Here is an 18,606-nt window from a genome sequence, read left to right on the forward strand (position 1 = left end):
GTGTAATGACTCATCCATTCCCAGTCTCTATTCAAGCCTAAGTTAATTGTATCCAGTTTGCAAATTAATTCCAATTCAGCAGTCTCTCGTTGGAGTCTGTTTTTGAAGCTTTTTTGTTGAAGTATAGCCACTCTTAGGTCTGTGATCGAGTGACCAGAGAGATTGAAGTGTTCTCCAACTGGTTTTTGAATGTTATAATTCTTGACGTCTGATTTGTGTCCATTCATTCTTTTACGTAGAGACTGTCCAGTTTGGCCAATGTACATGGCAGAGGGGCATTGCTGGCACATGATGGCATATATCACATTGGTAGATGCGCAGGTGAACGAGCCTCTGATAGTGTGGCTGATGTGATTAGGCCCTATGATGGTATCCCCTGAAGAGATATGTGGACAGAGTTGGCAACGGGCTTTGTTGCAAGGATAGGTTCCTGGGTTAGTGGTTCTGTTGTGTGGTGTGTGGTTGCTGGTGAGTATTTGCTTCAGATTGGGGGGGCTGTCTGTAAGCAAGGACTGGTCTATCTCCCAAGATCTCCTTTGAGAGATTTTTGAATACGTACTGGAGGGATTTTTTCCACACCGTGAAAAAGGATAGACCTTCATCTGCAACCTATTCACTGCCAGGATTAGACACTGAAGATTGTGTGGTGTGTGGCAGTGGGGGGTTGGGAAGTTAGAGTCCAGCAGGAAGTAGAAAGGCATTGGTGTAATGTGAAATGTTCCTCTGGAAAGAGTGCACTCGTATCTACAAATTTGAAATACTTTAGCTTGGACAAAAGTTAGGTAGATAGCCTATTTTTTTTTAAAAAAGCAGGGTCATATTATATGTTAAACTTAACTTGTCTTTAATGTGCTAATTAGGGGTTTCAGTACATAAGGGCAGGGTGCTACTCAAATCAATAACTGACATTCCTCCAAACTATCTAAGTTTTTCTGTTTGCCATAACAGAATGAAAAGTGTGTACTGAAACTTCACTAAGCTAAAAGTCTCTGAAAGATATGCCCTATTGTGCTGATATTAAAAAAATATTGATATGTCTGGGATTGCAACTTACATGTTAAGCTTTTATGTAGTGTTACTGGAACAAATACTAAAGTTTCTGTGATGTTCTGAAAACGAAGTGGTATCAAGTTTCCAGATGCCCTCCAGTACAATTTTATTGCACTAATCTAGCTTCAAACATAAACATGTGCTTTCCCCACTATCATTAGAACACACATTATAGTCTATCTCAGTGGTTCCAAACTTGTTCCGCCACTTGTGCAGGGAAAGCCCCTGGTGGGCCGGGCCAGTTTGTTTACCTGCTGGGTCTGCAGGTTTGGCCGAATGTGGCTCCCAGTGGCCGCGGTTCGCTGCTCCAGGCCAATGGAAACTGCTGGAAGCGGCGGCCAGTATGTCCCTCAGCCCATGCCACTTCCAGCATCCCCCATTGGCCTGGAGCAGCGAACCGTGGCCACTGGAAGCCGCGATCGGCCGAACCTGTGGACACAGCAGGTAAACAAACCGGCTGGCCCACCCGGGGCTTTCCCTGGACAAGCGGCGGAACAAATTTGGGAACCACTGGTCTATCTAATGCAGAATCCTCAGGTTTAAATCTGCATTTAAAACAATAAATGCCTTTTAAAAAAAATCATCTCTGCAAATTAAGACACATCAGTGTGGAAGCAGAAGTTGTGCTGTGATAGTGTTGAACTACTCTACAACAAAGAAATGAAAGGATAAATGTTTGAATTTAATACTTTGTAGATAAAGCAGCATCTATCTAGCTTAGGTATTTCTAAGGTGACTATTACCATGGAATATAAGCATCACACTACTTATTCCTATTGAGCCAATCAAGATTTGGACATATATCATGAATAGTATCTACAAAAAAGTTAGACTTCTTGGATTTCTTTCATCCTAAAATATCAGTCTCTTTTGAATTAGCTCATTTTTCCTCTTCTAAGTTTCACTTTTTAAAAAAATGCTGCTTATATTGCTGTCTTTGCCAAAGTATTACACAAGTAAGGATCACAGAATTTGGTACTATATGCAGAAATTATTCCTAAATTTGTTTAACTTTTTGCTCCTTTAGGGTTTGTCTACACACAAAATATGTATCACTTTAACTAGCTTGATATAACCCCCCTAGTATGGATGAAGATATATCAGTATGGCTTATTCCTGTATAGGAGGCACATTTATACCAGTATAAGCTTTTGTGTAGATGAAGCCATAATTTTGTCTTTGGAACTATTTCAGAAGCTTTATGTCACTATTTATTCCCTTGAGAATTGACTGTACTTTGACAGGACTGCCTCTTAATATCCTTTTTTCAGAGTAGCAGCCGTGTTAGTCTGTATTCGCAAAAAGAAAAGGAGTACAATTTGTTAGTCTCTAAGGTGCCACAAGTACGCCTTTTCTTTTTTCTTAATATCCTATTACCTAAAGAATACATACCTACTTTCTCTTACCCTTTCTGAGTAACTAAGATCCTTGACTACTGTACTGTATGTTTTACATTTCTGCAACACGTTTTTTTAAAAAAACGATCAGATCAACACTCAGTATTTCACACGCAGCCAAACTGTCAATTGCCAGAGCTAGAATAATTTTCAGTAACACACAAATGTTTCTCCTTCCTGGATCTTATTAGTACATGACTAGAGAGAGGGGATTATGTATTCTCTTTGTATTTTTTTGTTTTTGCTTTTGTATTGATCTCATTATACAATATTTTCTATAAAAAGAAAAGGAGTACTTGTGGCACCTTAGAGACTAACAAATTTATTAGAGCATAAGCTTTCGTGAGCTACAGCTCACTTCATCGGATGCATTTGGTGGAAAAAACAGAGGAGAGATTTATATACACACACACAGAGAACATGAAACAATGGGTTTATCATACACACTGTAAGGAGAGTGATCACTTAAGATAAGCCATCACCCACAGCAGGGGGGGGAAAGGAGGAAAACCTTCCATGGTGACAAGCAGGTAGGCTAATTCCAGCAGTTAACAAGAATATCAGAGGAACAGTGGGGGGTGGGGTGGGGGGGAGAAATACCATGGGGAAATAGTTTTACTTTGTGTAATGACTCATCCATTCCCAGTCTCTATTCAAGCCTAAGTTAATTGTATCCAGTTTGCAAATTAATTCCAATTCAGCAGTCTCTCGTTGGAGTCTGTTTTTCAAGCTTTTTTGTTGAAGTATAGCCACTCTTAGGTCTGTGATCGAGTGACCAGAGAGATTGAAGTGTTCTCCAACTGGTTTTTGAATGTTATAATTCTTGACGTCTGATTTGTGTCCATTCATTCTTTTACGTAGAGACTGTCCAGTTTGGCCAATGTACATGGCAGAGGGGTATTGCTGGCACATGATGGCATATATCACATTGGTAGATGCGCAGGTGAACGAGCCTCTGATAGTGTGGCTGATGTGATTAGGCCCTATGATGGTGTCCCCTGAATAGATATGTGGACAGAGTTGGCAACGGGCTTTGTTGCAAGGATAGGTTCCTGGGTTAGTGGTTCTGTTGTGTGGTGTGTGGTTGCTGGTGAGTATTTGCTTCAGATTGGGGGGCTGTCTGTAAGCAAGGACTGGTCTATCTCCCAAGATCTGAGAGAGCGATGGCTCGTCCTTCAGGATAGGTTGTAGATCCTTTATGATGCGTTGGAGAGGTTTTAGTTGGGGGCTGAAGGTGATGGCTAGTGGCGTTCTGTTGTTTTCTTTGTTGGGCCTGTCCTGTAGTAGGTGACTTCTGGGTACTCTTCTGGCTCTGTCAATCTACTACAGGACAGGCCCAACAAAGAAAACAACAGAACGCCACTAGCCATCACCTTCAGCCCCCAACTAAAACCTCTCCAACGCATCATCAAGGATCTACAACCTATCCTGAAGGACGAGCCATCGCTCTCTCAGATCTTGGGAGATAGACCAGTCGTTGCTTACAGACAGCCCCCCAATCTGAAGCAAATACTCACCAGCAACCACACACCACACAACAGAACCACTAACCCAGGAACCTATCCTTGCAACAAAGCCCGTTGCCAACTCTGTCCACATATCTCTTCAGGGGATACCATCATAGGGCCTAATCACATCAGCCACACTATCAGAGGCTCGTTCACCTGCGCATCTACCAATGTGATATATGCCATCATGTGCCAGCAATGCCCCTCTGCCATGTACATTGGCCAAACTGGACAGTCTCTACGTAAAAGAATGAATGGACACAAATCAGACGTCAAGAATTATAACATTCAAAAACCAGTTGGAGAACACTTCAATCTCTCTGGTCACTCGATCACAGACCTAAGAGTGGCTATACTTCAACAAAAAAGCTTCAAAAACAGACTCCAACGAGAGACTGCTGAATTGGAATTAATTTGCAAACTGGATACAATTAACTTAGGCTTGAATAGAGACTGGGAATGGATGAGTCATTACACAAAGTAAAACTATTTCCCCATGGTATTTCTCCCCCCCACCCCACCCCCCACTGTTCCTCTGATATTCTTGTTAACTGCTGGAATTAGCCTACCTGCTTGTCACCATGGAAGGTTTTCCTCCTTTCCCCCCCCTGCTGTGGGTGATGGCTTATCTTAAGTGATCACTCTCCTTACAGTGTGTATGATAAACCCATTGTTTCATGTTCTCTGTGTGTGTGTATATAAATCTCTCCTCTGTTTTTTCCACCAAATGCATCCGATGAAGTGAGCTGTAGCTCACGAAAGCTTATGCTCTAATAAATTTGTTAGTCTCTAAGGTGCCACAAGTACTCCTTTTCTTTTTGCGAATACAGACTAACACGGCTGCTACTCTGAAACCTGTCAATATTTTCTATGTATTAGATATGTACAAACCATTTATCTGACCATATGACTTATCTAGTCCAGTCATTCAGAATGTTGCCTCCTATTTTATATCAGCAACTAATTTAATCACTTAGGACTGAGAACTCCTTTCTGGTCACTGATCCATAAAAAGAATCCATCCTAATATTTTCAAAGTGGTACTCCAGTTGTCACTTCCCTTCACTTCAAACTGTTTCCACTAATAAACACACTATATCTTGGCCATGTAAGTAAATTCTTTATGCTTTCAACTAGCTCATCCCGGGGGCGGGGGTTGGTGGCACTGTAGTATACTAAGCCAGCCCTTCAGCTACAGTGGTTTTGGTTCAAAACTGTCTCAGCTCCCACATTTAAATCAATCTGTAGATCTTTATCTAATCTAAAGGATGTCTGTCTACAATCAATCTTCAGAGATTGCCATATCTGTTTTTAAGAGACATAGTGGACTGGAATAGCAGGAGGATTTTAGGTCAAGATTAAGGTGGATTGGTAGAAATGTGTGGAAAAGCATGCAATAAGCCCCTTCACTTACAATACCTATGTGTTCCTAGTTCTTAGTCTGTTGTGTTTATAGGGTCAAATCCTCAGATCCTTTCTAGGTAGTTAATCATTCCTTGTACAGGCAAACTCCTATTGATTTCAGTGAGAGTTTACCGGAGTAAAAACTGAGAAAGGAGCTCAGCATTCAGCCTATGAACACCACCACCAAAACAACACATCAAATTTACCTAGACATTCAATGAAAATGTAGCTCACTCCTGTGCTATATGTGCTTAGTGGTCTAGCTGATTTGTCTTTTCGGCTGTACTGTGTTGAAAGCTTTTTTGGCATTGAGGGAAATTGCATCTACAGCTTCTCCCTGTTAATTGTTTCATTAGCTTCTACCAAATGTATAAATAAAAGGCTTATAAAATTGTATTAATATTTTTATAATCTGTCATCATTACTGTTTATTGAGCCCTGGCAAAGACATTGATCTTACAATCGAAGTGTCCCATTGTGTACCTCACACTCAGAGTGGTATGAGGTACACAACACATAATAAGATTTTTATTGACACATAATAATGACACATAAGATTTTTATTGACTTAAATGATTAAAAGATTTTTATTGACTACTTGCATAAGTGCTGCCCACCATTAGCAAGGGTTGCACAATCTGGCTCTGCATTAGACGGACAATAACTTTCAGATACATCAAGGAACCTTGTGATGGTCTAGTCTCAAAGCAATACAGATTTAAAAAAAAAACCAACCCAACAAACCAACCAAACCACTACCACCACCCCAACAACAAAAGCACTTCTTGCTTTGGTGGAGTAAACTTTGCAATTTTTGACAGGAAAATGGTATTTTTATAAGGGAAGTGAATGAGCTTTGCACACAAACAGAGTGTTTAGTATGGAAGTGTGCTAAGATGGGAAAAACAAACAAAAAAGGCCCTTTAAAACAATGCTAAGGAGGAAAACAGGAATTGAGAAGTAGACAGGAGAATAGATAGTGCAGCTCTGAAAGGGAGGATGAAAAGCTTGAAACTGAAGTGGAAGGTGAGGAAGCCAGTGGAGAATTTCAGGGAAACTGATTACCACTCACAAAAGAGATCATGGAGTCAGCGTGGATAGTTCTCTGAAAACATCTGCTCAATGTGCAGCGGCAGTCAAGAAAGCTAACAGAATGTTAGGAACCATTAAGAAATGGATTAATAATAAGACCGAAAATATCATAATGCCATTGTATAAATCCCTAGTACACCCACACCTTGAATACTACATGCAGTTACGGTCAGCACATCACTGAAAAGATATATTAGAATTGGAAAAGTTACAGAGAAGGGCAACAAAAGTGATTAGGGGTCTGGAACAGCTTCTGTATGAGGAGCGGTTTTTTTGTTTGTTTTTTTAAAAGACTGGGACTGTTCAGTTTAAAAAAGAGATGATGGGGGGGGGAGATGACAGAGGTCTATAAAATCATGAATAGTGTGGAGAAAGTGAATAAGGAAGTGTTATTAACCATTTCATATAACCAGAGGTCACCCAATGAAATTAATAGGCTGTAGGTTTAAAACCAACATAAGTAAGTATTGTTTCACACAACACACAATCAACCTGTGTAACTTGTTGCCAGGTAATGTTGCGAAGGCCAGAAGTATAACTGGATTCAAAAAAGAATTAGACAAGTTCATGGAGGGTAGGTCCATCAATGGCTATTAGCCAAGATGGTCAGGACCATTGACTCCATGCTCTGTGTGTCCCTAAACCTTTGACTGCCAGAAGTTGGGATTGGATGACGGGGGTTGGATCATTTGATAATTGCCCTCAGGGGCACTGTGATCATCTAGTCTGACCTCCTGCATAACACAGACCATAAGGCTTTCCTTAATTAATTCCTGTTTGATCTAAAGCTCCCCTTTTAGAAAAGCATCCAGATTTGATTTAAAAATTACCAGTGACAACGAATCCAGCACAACCCCTGGTAATTCCTCATGCTCTCTCTAAGCTTCCATCCAATCTCCGTTTTAAAGTGAAGGATTAAACTTGAGTCTAGAATTCAGGCTTGTCTTAGTCTTTACAGTAGTTCCCTTTTATCATCTCTAGATTTCATGCTATTTGTTTTAATGTGCAATATTAGAAACCATAACAATTATTTTATTACTCAAAAAAATACCAGAACATAGTTTCTCTAAAATACAGTCTTAAACCAAGAGCAAACACTACACTGCTTCTTTTTCTCCAGTGACTTCCGAATATGCCTGTGTGTTAAATATCCCATCTACCCTCTCTGCTTATAGACTTCTACTAGTCTATAATAGTATATTCCATTCACACAGACTCCATGTATTCTAAAATGAGATCCCATTGCACAAACCAAAAATCCTCTGAATCCATCATATTTGGCAATTTTGCACTTGAATTCCTAATTTGCTTTATTTACCTGCCCACAAGTATCTTCCCAAATATCCAACACTTCATTTTACAACCATAGAATGTCACTGAGATGCAAAAAAAACCCACTAGATCATTGAGACGAAGCCCTTTCAGAGCATGGGCAGGATGTAATCCCAATGCAGAAGAAACGCCCAGAGGCACAAAGGACATTGTTCATATACTTTAAAACACAGGGCGTTAATCATAAAAACAATTTCAGTGTGATGTTTCAAGATGCTTTGAAGTAAAGTCTGTGCCTACCTGCAATGCACCACCATAGATCCGGCATCAGGAGGGTTACAAGTTTTGACTCGTCGTAGGAAAGCTAGGAATGGTGTAGGATGTTCTGGAACTCCATGGTCAGGCCAGGCAGTGAACTGGAATTGCCGCACTTCTCTTTTCTCACTTGAACCATTCTATCAAATCAAACCTTTTAATGAAACAACTGCTATCTAATGCTACGGCAGCACTATGGAATGAAGTGATGGCATAACTGTGCATAATGATGAAAACTAGCTAAACCTCATGTGGGAACACAGAGAAAGCAAACTCTGGCTATAGGAGAAAAATATTACAACTACTCTAAATTGCAGGTTTTGTGGTTCAAGTGACATGAGGGTTTTAATTATATTTTATAGCACACAGCAATAACTGCCTGTACTTCAGCTAATTCTTCATTCATTTAAACTGTTATTCACAGTAAGAGCTCCATATTTACCGATAAACCATCAACCTGGGAGAATAATGCATTGTGATAACAGAAGAATTGTTTTATTCTTCACTGTCGCAAATAGGATCAAGACTTAAGTAAATCCTTAAGAGATCTGATTTCTCTAAAACAGCCTTTCCTTTAAATGGTGGGGGTAGGGAGGGCACCACAGAAAACGTACCTTGTAAAGTGCAAATGTTCGAACACAGTATGTTGCCAATTCAACAGTGTCTAGCAGGGTCACTTGGATCAGCCCATAGGTCTCTGTCCCTCTGCTTGGCCAATACTGATCACACTTCACCTGTAGTAAATATGTAACATATTTCATTTTACATATTAATATATTTATTTACAGTATTATGGGCCAGAGCCTCAGATATTGTAAATCAGCATAGCTCTATTAAAGTCAATGAAGCTATGCTGTTCAACAACAGGTGAGTATGTGGTGCAAAGCATGTACTTTAATGCTCATAGGGATAGTTTTTCTGGTTGTGGCTCTTAGTACTATTTTTACTATGGCTACCTTGATTTAGGATATAAATCAGTGTAACTCCATGAAAGTCAACAAAGCTATACCAATTTACACTAGCTTAGGATCTGGCCCCAATCTTTAGATACCTTTTTGTAAGGGGGGGGTAATACAATGTTGCTACAAACTTATGTTTTTATATCTTTCCACCACACTGCATATATTCTGAATGTTTCACATTAGTTCCAACATATATAACTTGATGTTCTGATGCTAATTTAAAGAATATTTTAATATTTTAAAGAATGTACAGAAATATATCACAATGAAAGACTGGATTTCTATGGCTTTTAGTTCTTTTAGTTAGTGAATAAAATAAATAGAATGGCACCAATAACTATGATGTGAGTTATAGGAAACTATAATTTCCTTCTCAGTTCATTGTTATGAAACATATCAGAAAATTACATCAAGAGACATGTAAAATACATGGTTTAATGGAAAGAATTCATCCATCAAATTTTAAGACACAAGCCATTTCATCCAGAGAAATCTCCATTTCAAAACATTGCATGTTTAGTTTAACATGCTGAAATAATTCTGTATAAAACAGATGCATAATACAAATATGTATTTCTTATCTTTTCTGAAACTGAATGATTTGTTTAGCTTAAAGATACCATCTATGATCTAAAAGGCTAGGGGAAAAAACAGTTGTTGATTTTTTAAGACAATCACAGTAATAGTATAAAAACAATATAAGGTTTCAATAATTGAAAATTATTTTATTTGAAATGAATGATACATGATGCTGAGGCACACACTTATGAAATCAATTCTTACAAATTAGCCTGGCTAATACTGTAAAGAAATAAGCTATAGTTTGAACCCTGTTGGATCCAAATTGAATCCAAGTCAGATCCAATCCTAAAAGAACAATGAGAATAAATTCTGCATCGTATTCCCAATAAGAACACAAACTGCTGCTCTGTGTGTGTGTGTGTGTTAATCCAAGTTGTTTTTAATTATGGAGAGAAGAGGAGAACACCCAAGAGCACTCAGACGTTCTTCAGCTTTTTCTCCCTGCCTGCAGATTCAGTACTCTTCCACATACCTTGTGAAGCCAGCACCCTTCCCGAACACCACCATCCCACACAGTTTGAGATTTCAAAACATTTCATTCATTCTGAGTAACAGGAAGGGGTCTACAAATCACTGCAGATCTATGTCACCACTGAGGTTGGGATTGTGCCTCCAGCCCCCCAGGTAGAGAGACTCACTCTAGCTTTGCTTGAGTTAGCATGCTCAAAATAGCAGCAGGGGCTTGCCACCAGAGTTACATGCCTGTCCACCTGACCTCTTGGTGGCTGGCCCAAGCCATTGCAATGTGCTTCAACATCCACCCTGCTATTTTTAGTGCACTAGCTCGAGCAGAGTTAGCACGTCTTTCCATCTAATCTGGGAATAGGGTGACAAGATAGCAAGTGTGAAAAATCAGGACAGAGGGTGGGGGTAATAGGAGCCGATATAAGAAAAAGGCCCAAATATTGAATCAAGACATCTGGTCACCCTATCTGGGAAACATCTCTCTATATATAGTGGTTTGTGAACCATTAGGGTTTGTGAACTGGTGCAACTGGGAGATGTTTTTATATATATATATATATATTGTGGCGGGGCAAGGCCAGATGGCTATAGAAAAGTAGTGGGAGATAGATATATTAGCTCCAGGCTAAACAAATCCCTGGTACCAGGTTAAGTGAAATGGAAGCTGCTCCAGGTCAATTAAGACACCTAGGGCCAATTAAGAACTTTCCAGAAGGCAGCGAGAATGCTATGTTGATTGGGACACCTGAAGCCAATCAGGGGCTGGCTGAAACTAGTTAAAAGCCTCCCAGTCAGTCAGGTGGGTGTGTATGTCAGGAGCTGTGGGAAGAAGTTGCGCTGTTGGAGAGGCTGAGTAGTACACACCATATCAGGCACAAGGAAGGAGGCCCTGAGATAAGGGTGAAGTGGAGCTTGAGGAAGTGAGGGCTGCTGTGGGGGAAGCAGCCCAGGGAATTGTACATTTCATGTTTCTAAAAGCTCAGCTACCATAGCTGATGCTATTAGGGTCCCTGGGCTGGAGCCTGGAGTAGAGGGTGGGCCTGGGCTCCCCCCCTCCACCTTTGCCCCCTGTTTAATCACTGAGACTGGGAGACAACAGAGACTTTGCAAGGAAGGATAACTTCTCCTCACCTCCCTCGCTGGCTTATGATGAAAATGGCTCAGTAGACTGTGACCCTTGTCTCTAGAGAAAGAGGGGTTATGTGGAAGGTCACAGTGAGCCTCTGAGGCTAGCGAAATCTGCCTGGAAATGCAGGACCCATGGAGGCAAGGACAGAGCTTTGTTACAACTGGTGTCAGAAGTGGGACTTCGTTCACAGCGTGGTGGAAGAAAGAGGTTTAAATAAAAAGTGCACTGGGGTTTTGGATTTTTTTTTGTTTTGGTTTTTGTTTGTTTGCTTTATACCACAATGGAGGAGGTGGTAAGAGCTCTGGTACAAGCCATGGCAGCCCAGCAGGAAGCCACCTGTGTTCAGGCAATGGCACAACAGGAGTCTATGCGGCTACAGCAGGAAACCAATCAATTATTGATGAGCCAGGCGATCCAAGATCGTGCCCTCTTGAGAGAGGGGGTGGGCCAGCTGAAGATCCTCACCACCCAGGCGCGGGGGTCTGATGGGACGCGAAACCCGAGGGCCACTGTTTGTCTGCCAAAGATGACGTCAGGAGATGACATAGAGGCATATCTCCTCTCATTCGAAAGGACTGCTCAACGTGAGGCGTGGCCCCAGGAGCAGTGGGCAGCATTCTCGCCCCTTTTTTGTGTGGAGAGGCTCAGAAGGCCTACTTTGACTTGTCTGTCACAGATGCCACTGACTATACCCATCTGAAGGCAGAGATCCTAGCATGATCAGGGGTAATGGCAGCGGTAAGGGCCCAGAGGTTCTATGAGTGGAAATACCAGGAGAACAAACCCCCGAGGTCCCAGCTATGCGACCTCATACACCTCGCATGGAAGTGATTACAGCCCGAGGAGATTTTGGAGACCCTGGTCATAGACCATTACATGCGGGGACTGCCACCAGATCTCCACAAATGGGTAGGCCAGAACGATCCATCCACGTACGACGAGATGATCACACTGGCAGAAAGATGGATGACAGCCAGGGAACTAACCCGACTACCCAAGGAAGGCCCCTTTCCAAGCAAGCACCTGACCCCAACCATGGAAGGTTGGACAGCCAAACCCCCAGGGAGTCCTAGGTGGAAGAAGGGGACCAGCGGGGACCCCAGAAGAAGGGATTGGCCTGAGTGGGGGGAATCCTGGGACTAAACCCCCTAACCCCCGGGATAGGGGAGAGACTAAAAGCAATTATAGATGTTATGCATGTGGGGAGTGGGGACACATAGCAGTACAGTGTCCCAGCACCGAGGAGCCTATGCAATGTAACTTGGGGGATTGGGAGGTCCCATGCTCCCTTATCCATCTCGCGGGGGTCGCATTAGCCCTGCATAATTACACCAGGCCAGTGAGGATAAATGGAGCAGAGACTACAGCGCTTGTGGACTCTGGGAGTACTATCACCCTCATATCAGGTAAGCTGGTAAAAAATAGTCAGCTGCTACAAGCCAAACGCGTAGCAGTGACGTGCATGCATGGGGCCGTGAGCCATTACCCCACCATCCCAGTGGAGATAGAGGTTCAGGAAAACCCCATTGAGGTGACCGTGGACATAGTTCCTAAACTCCCATATCCTGTAGTCATTGGGAGGGACTATCCAGGGTTTGATAATTTACTCCCCCCGGAGAGGCTGGAGGGAGGTGGGGACCCTAAGGACAGCGACTCGTCACCGGGGGAATGTCAACCCCCAATGTTCACTGAGATTTCTCAGGATCTGTTCTCAGCCCCCCGAAAGACCTGGAAGACAAAAAAGGAGAGGAAGGCCGCGAAGGCCTTGGGAACCCAGATCCTGATCCAGGGCCAGAAGACCCCCCTAGTAGGCAGATAGACGCGAGCAGCCAACAGAGAAACTTCCACCACAGAAGGTGAGCCAGAAGGTGCCCCCAACCATGATGGCGGTGAGCCGTTGGAAGAAGCAGAAGCCGGCCTCTGGGAGCTTGGGCAGGTTAGTCCCGGAGAGAGACTTTTGGGCGGGACCAGGTGGAGGACCCCAGATATGATAACACCAGGAAAGAGGTGGCCGAGATTGATGGGATACCTGTGGATGGGAAGGTCCGGGGTCCCGGACCTTACTTTATAGTGAAGAAAGATCTTCTGTACCGCATGGTGCAAATGCAGGAGCAAGAGATGCAACAACTTCTAGTGCCACGAAACATCAAAAAGCCATATTAAGTCTTGCCCACAGTCACCTGTTTGGAGGACACCTAGGGGTAGAGAAAACCCAGGCACAGATCCTGCAGAGGTTCTTCTGGCCAGGAGTACATGAAGATGTCCAGCTATACTGCACCTCTTGTCCAGTATCGGACAAGTGTCAGTTACATAGCCCTCGCCCGCACTTGTGGGCTCCTTTGATACCTCTTCCAATAATAGAGGTTCCTTTTGAACGGATAGCCATGGATCTGGTAGGGCCCCTAGAGAAGACAGCTCAGGGCCAACAACATGTGCTTGTTGTATTGGACTATGCAACCCGGTACCTGGAAGCTGTTCCCCTGCGCAACACAGCTTCCAAGACAATAGGTAAGGAGCTAGTACAGATCTTTGCCCAGGTTGGGCTACCCAAGGAGATATTGACTGATCAAGGGACACCTTTCATGTCCAAGTTGATGAAAGATCTCTGTTCATTGCTCCATGTACAAGCCCTATAGACCTCTGTATGCCACCCGCAAACAGATGGCCTTGTGGAAAAGTTCAATAGGACCCTCAAGGCCATGATCAGGAGAGTGGTGAGCCGGGATGGGAAAGATTGGGATACCCTATTGCCTTACCTCATGTTCGCCATCCGGGAGGTTCCGCAAGCCTCCATGGGTTTCTCTCCATTCGAACTACTATAGAGGCGCCACCCTTGGTGCATATTGGATATAGCCAGAGAAGCCTGGGAAGAGGAGCCAAATCCTGGAAGGAACATAGTTGAGCATGTATTGCAGATGAGAGATCGGATAGCCCGAGTTACACCCATGGTACGGGAACACTTGGAGAGAGCACAGGAGACCCAATGAACCCATTATAACCACCAAGTGAAGCTTCGACGGTTCCAACCAGGGGATCGGGTGATGGTACTGGTGCCCACAGCAGAAAGTAAACTGTTGGCCCAGTGACAGGGACCCTACGAAATAATCAAAGCCATGGGAGACGTGAACTATAAGGTGCGGCAGCCAGGCCGCCAGAAATTGGAGCAAATTTACCACCTCAATCTTCTAAAACCTTGGCACGATCGAGAGGCATGCTTAGTCATGCAGGAGACCCTTCCCCAGGAGGATAACTTACACGAACAAGTGAGGATATCATCCGACTTGACGCCGATCCAAAAGATCGAGGCAGCCGACATGATTAATCGCAACAGAGATGTGTTCTCTACAAAACCAGGGCGGACGACTGAGACCTATCACCATATCTGCACGATCCCCGGAGCCAAGGTAACATTGAGACCCTACTGAATCCCAGCAGCCAAAAGAGAGGAAATCAAGGCCGAAGTAAAGAAAATGTTAGAATTAGGGGTTATTGAAAAATCTTACAGTCAGTGGTCCAGTCCAATTGTTCTAGTGCCTAAACCTGATGGTACCATGAGATTCTGTAATGACTTTTGCCGACTGAATGAAATATCCCAGTTTGATGCATACCCCATACCATGCATCGACGAACTGGTTGACTGACTGGGTAGTGCCCGATTCTTGACTACACTGGATCTGACAAAAGGGTACTGGCAGATTCCTCTGACCAAAGAAGCTAAAGAAAAGACAGCATTCTCCACCAGATGGACTATTCCAGTACACAGTCCTCCCTTTTGGGCTACATGGGGCCCCAGCCACATTCCAACACCTCATGAATAAGCTGCTGCACCCCCATACTAGTTATGCAGCTGCATACCTAGATGATGTCATCATCCATATGCCAGACTGGGGAACCCACTTGGAGAAAGTTGAGGCAGTACTGCGCACCTTAAGGCGGGCTGGCCTCACTGCTAATTCCGCTAAATGCGCCATAGGGCTAGCAGAGGCTAGGTACCTGGGATATATTGTGGGAAGGGGCATAGCGAAGCCCCAAACGAATAAGCTAGAGGCAATTCAAAACTTGCCCCGGCCAACCCAAAAGAAACAGGTCCGTCCGTTCCTAGGCGTGGTTGGCTACTACCGACGGTTTATTCCCCACTTCGCCACTAGGGCAAGTCCCCTAACAGACCTGGTGAAGGCTCGAGGTCCAGACATGGTAAAGTGGACCAACGCAGCAGAGGGGGCATTTACAGACCTTTGAACAGCCCTCAGTAATGACCCCGTATTCATAGCCCCAGACTTTAACAAGGAATTTATTTTACAAACAGATGCTTCTGAGGTGGGGTTGGGAGCAGTTCTATTGCAAATGCTGGGAGAAGAGGAACACCCATCCTCTACCTAAGCAGAAAGCTTCTCCCAAGAGAACAGAAATACGCAGTAGTCGAGAGAGAATGCCTTGCTATCAAATGGACTATGGAGACACTGCGTTATTACCTCTTATGCTGGCGATTTACTCTTGTGATGGACCATGCACCTCTCCAGTGGATGCAGCGGAATAAGGAAAAGAATGCAAGGGTCACCAGGTGGTTCTTATCCCTCCAACCATTCCAGTTCCGCATATGGCACAGGGCTGGATGCCACCATGGCAACGCTGATGGTCTGTCATGAGCATACTGCCTGGCGTCCCAAGTTGCCCAGCTCTATACTGTTGAGCGGGGGGGGGATATGTGACGGGGCAAGGCCAGATGTCTACAGAAAAGTAATGGGAGATAGATATATTAGCTCCAGGCTAAACAAATCCCTGGTACCAGGTTAAATGAAATCGAAGCTGCTCCAGGTCAATTAAGACACCTGGGGCCAATTAAGAACTTTCCAGAAGGCAGCGAGAATGCTATGTTGATTGGGACACCTGAAGCCAATCAGGGGCTGGCTGAAACTAGTTAAAAGCCTCCCAGTCAGTCAGGTGGGTGTGCATGTCAGGAACTGTGGGAAGAAGTTGCGCTGTTGGAGAGGTTGAGTAGTACACACCATATCAGGCACAAGGAAGAAGGCCCTGAGGTAAGGGTGAAGTGGAGCTTAAGGAAGTGAGGGCTGCTGTGGGGGAAGTAGCCCAGGGAATTGTACATGTCATGTTTCTAAAAGGTCAGCTACCATAGCTGATGCTATTAGGGTCCCTGGCTGGAGCCTGGAGTAGAGGGTGGGCCCAGGCTCCCCACCTCCACCTTTGCCCCCTGTTTAATCACTGAGACTGGGAGACAACAGAGACTGTGCAAGGAAGGATAACTTCTCCTCACCTCCCTCGCTGGCTTATGATGAAAATGGCTCAGTAGACTGTGACCCTTTCTCTAGAGAAAGAAGGGTTACGTGGAGGGTCACAGTGAGCCTCTGAGGCTAACGAAATCTGCTAGGAAACGCAGGACCCAGGGAGGCAAGGACAGAGCTTTGTCACAATAAGCATCTCCCAGTTTCACCAGTTCACATACCCTAATGGTTCACAAACCACTGTTTGAGAAGCTGTCATCTGGTTGAAGAACAGAAAGGAAGTGATGTCCTAAATCATACTTGGAGGTCTAAAACAAAAGGAACAAGTTACTAATGGGAATTTGATTTTTCTACACTCTTAAAATAGGGTGACCAGATAGCAAGTGTGAAAAATTGGGACAGAGGCTGGAGGGCAATAGGCACCTAGATAAGAAAAAACCCCAAATATCAGGACTGTCCCTATAAAGTCGGGACATCTGGTCACCCTATCTTAAAATAAACTTCATAGACTATAATATTATTTTATTAATAAGAATTAGGAAATTACCACCTTCTGAAGTTTTCTGAAACTTTGGGAGAATTAATATTGGTGGTTTCTCCTGAATGTCTGTGATTTATTTGTAAGATGTCTACAGAAAGTGGAAGCCACACAGGTCTTGTGTAGACTAGATGTAACATGCTTTTTTCAATTGTGTTAGCTCAATCCAGCTATCAACTCACTGAAGATCTCATTTATCATTAATGTAAACACAGATTAACACTTTTAGCTCAATTTTAGCAGGTCCAGTTATAGCTTAGGGACCTGCCTCATTCACGGAAGATGCCATATTAAATGCTTTTACACATTCAAAAGACTTATTATTTAAAGCTCTTGTTTTGGTCCTTAGCAACCAGAACACAGAGGCATTACTATAATTATGTTTTGAGTTGATAAGAAAAAAAATTAAAAACTTCAATTTAAAACTATAAATAAACCTAATGCAACTTTTACTATAATGCATATGAAAACTGAATGCGTGTGTGTGAGAGAGAACATATGTGTTTGTCTATCCATCCTTCCACCTGCTTAGCCCTACAAGCATCTCCCACTTTCAAATTATATTTCAGTAGAAGCTGTACGAGCTTCCAGTAAGCAGGCCTAAGGAACAGACAGCTTTCATATGGAAAATATTTGATAATAACATCTCCCAAACGGATCTGGAGAGAGAAAGAATGCATCATGTTCAATATAGTTAATTCAAGGAGGGGAGTTTTCTATAGCTTTTTGAAGTCTCAAAAAGTTTTTCTTACGTTGTCTCATCCTTCCAGGGATGTAGCATGCCATTTACCTTCCCATAAGGAAAAGATATGTTGCGGCCTAAACAAATTGAAAATGTTCCTTTAAGGCCTTTATTCTCCAAAACATACTTATTTCCTTAATGTTCACTAATAAATTCCATTTCAGACATTAGGAGTGTCACTGGAAGTGCAGTGAGCTAATGGTAAGAATGCACTCAGATTTCAGAAGCCCATAGAAAACCACTCTCTTCAAATTAATGTTGATGAAAATAAATTAGTTTTTCTTTCTTTTGGGTGTGTGCGTTTTAACCCCTCCGTCCTGCAAACACACACCCTTTGGAGATGTCCTGAAATATTTCCTGTGAGAACTGCTATTCTTGGGTCATGCTGCTAGAAGCTGATGCTACTTGTTCAGGAATATTTGCAACTTCCGGTTCAGTGTTGTTTGAAAATGGAAGCCGCTGACTACAAATATTGATGTTTAGCGGAAACAGAATGGATTTAAGTTTAGAATTTTGGAAGATCATATGAACTGTAAGTTGATGGTATTACAGCAAGTACTCAGACTTTTATTTCCTTTCCTTCTCCACTTGTCCCAACATAAGACGTTTTCTCTTTCAAAGATGTGCCGTCCCCTGCCGCCAGCCTCTCATGCTCTGTGATCATAGATATTAAATTCTCAGGACTCCTAGCAATTTTCAGTCCGATTTATTTTTGTGAGAGGTTAAAACAAGATTTTTTTGGCTGGATTTCAATGGCAAAAGAATATTAAATAGTATATCTTTACTGTCAAGTGACTATTGTGCTGGTAGAGTCACTATCTTTAAATGTTTAGGCCAAGATTTTCTGAAGTGAATAGTGCTTTTAGTGCCCAACTCAAGACACATAAAAGGTGCCTGATTTTCAGAGAGC

The 18,606-nt window shown here is 43.0% G+C and overlaps 1 protein-coding gene across 50 annotated transcripts in view; it reads right to left on the reverse strand.

Annotated features, from left to right (window-relative positions):
* PTPRD (protein tyrosine phosphatase receptor type D) overlaps window positions 1-18,606 on the reverse strand; it is a 1,712,576-nt gene that overhangs the window by 39,624 nt on the left and 1,654,346 nt on the right. For all 50 annotated transcript variants that reach the window (XM_043515489.1, XM_043515496.1, XM_043515490.1 and 47 more), the window contains 2 exons: window positions 8,653-8,772; window positions 8,024-8,178 (listed from right to left, as the gene is read on the reverse strand). In XM_043515489.1, the coding sequence (XP_043371424.1) occupies window positions 8,024-8,178; window positions 8,653-8,772 (275 nt within the window). The remainder of the gene's footprint in view (window positions 1-8,023; window positions 8,179-8,652; window positions 8,773-18,606) is intronic.

Source organism: Dermochelys coriacea, chromosome 5 (genome assembly GCF_009764565.3).
Source record: "Dermochelys coriacea isolate rDerCor1 chromosome 5, rDerCor1.pri.v4, whole genome shotgun sequence".
NCBI lineage: Eukaryota > Metazoa > Chordata > Testudines > Dermochelyidae > Dermochelys > Dermochelys coriacea.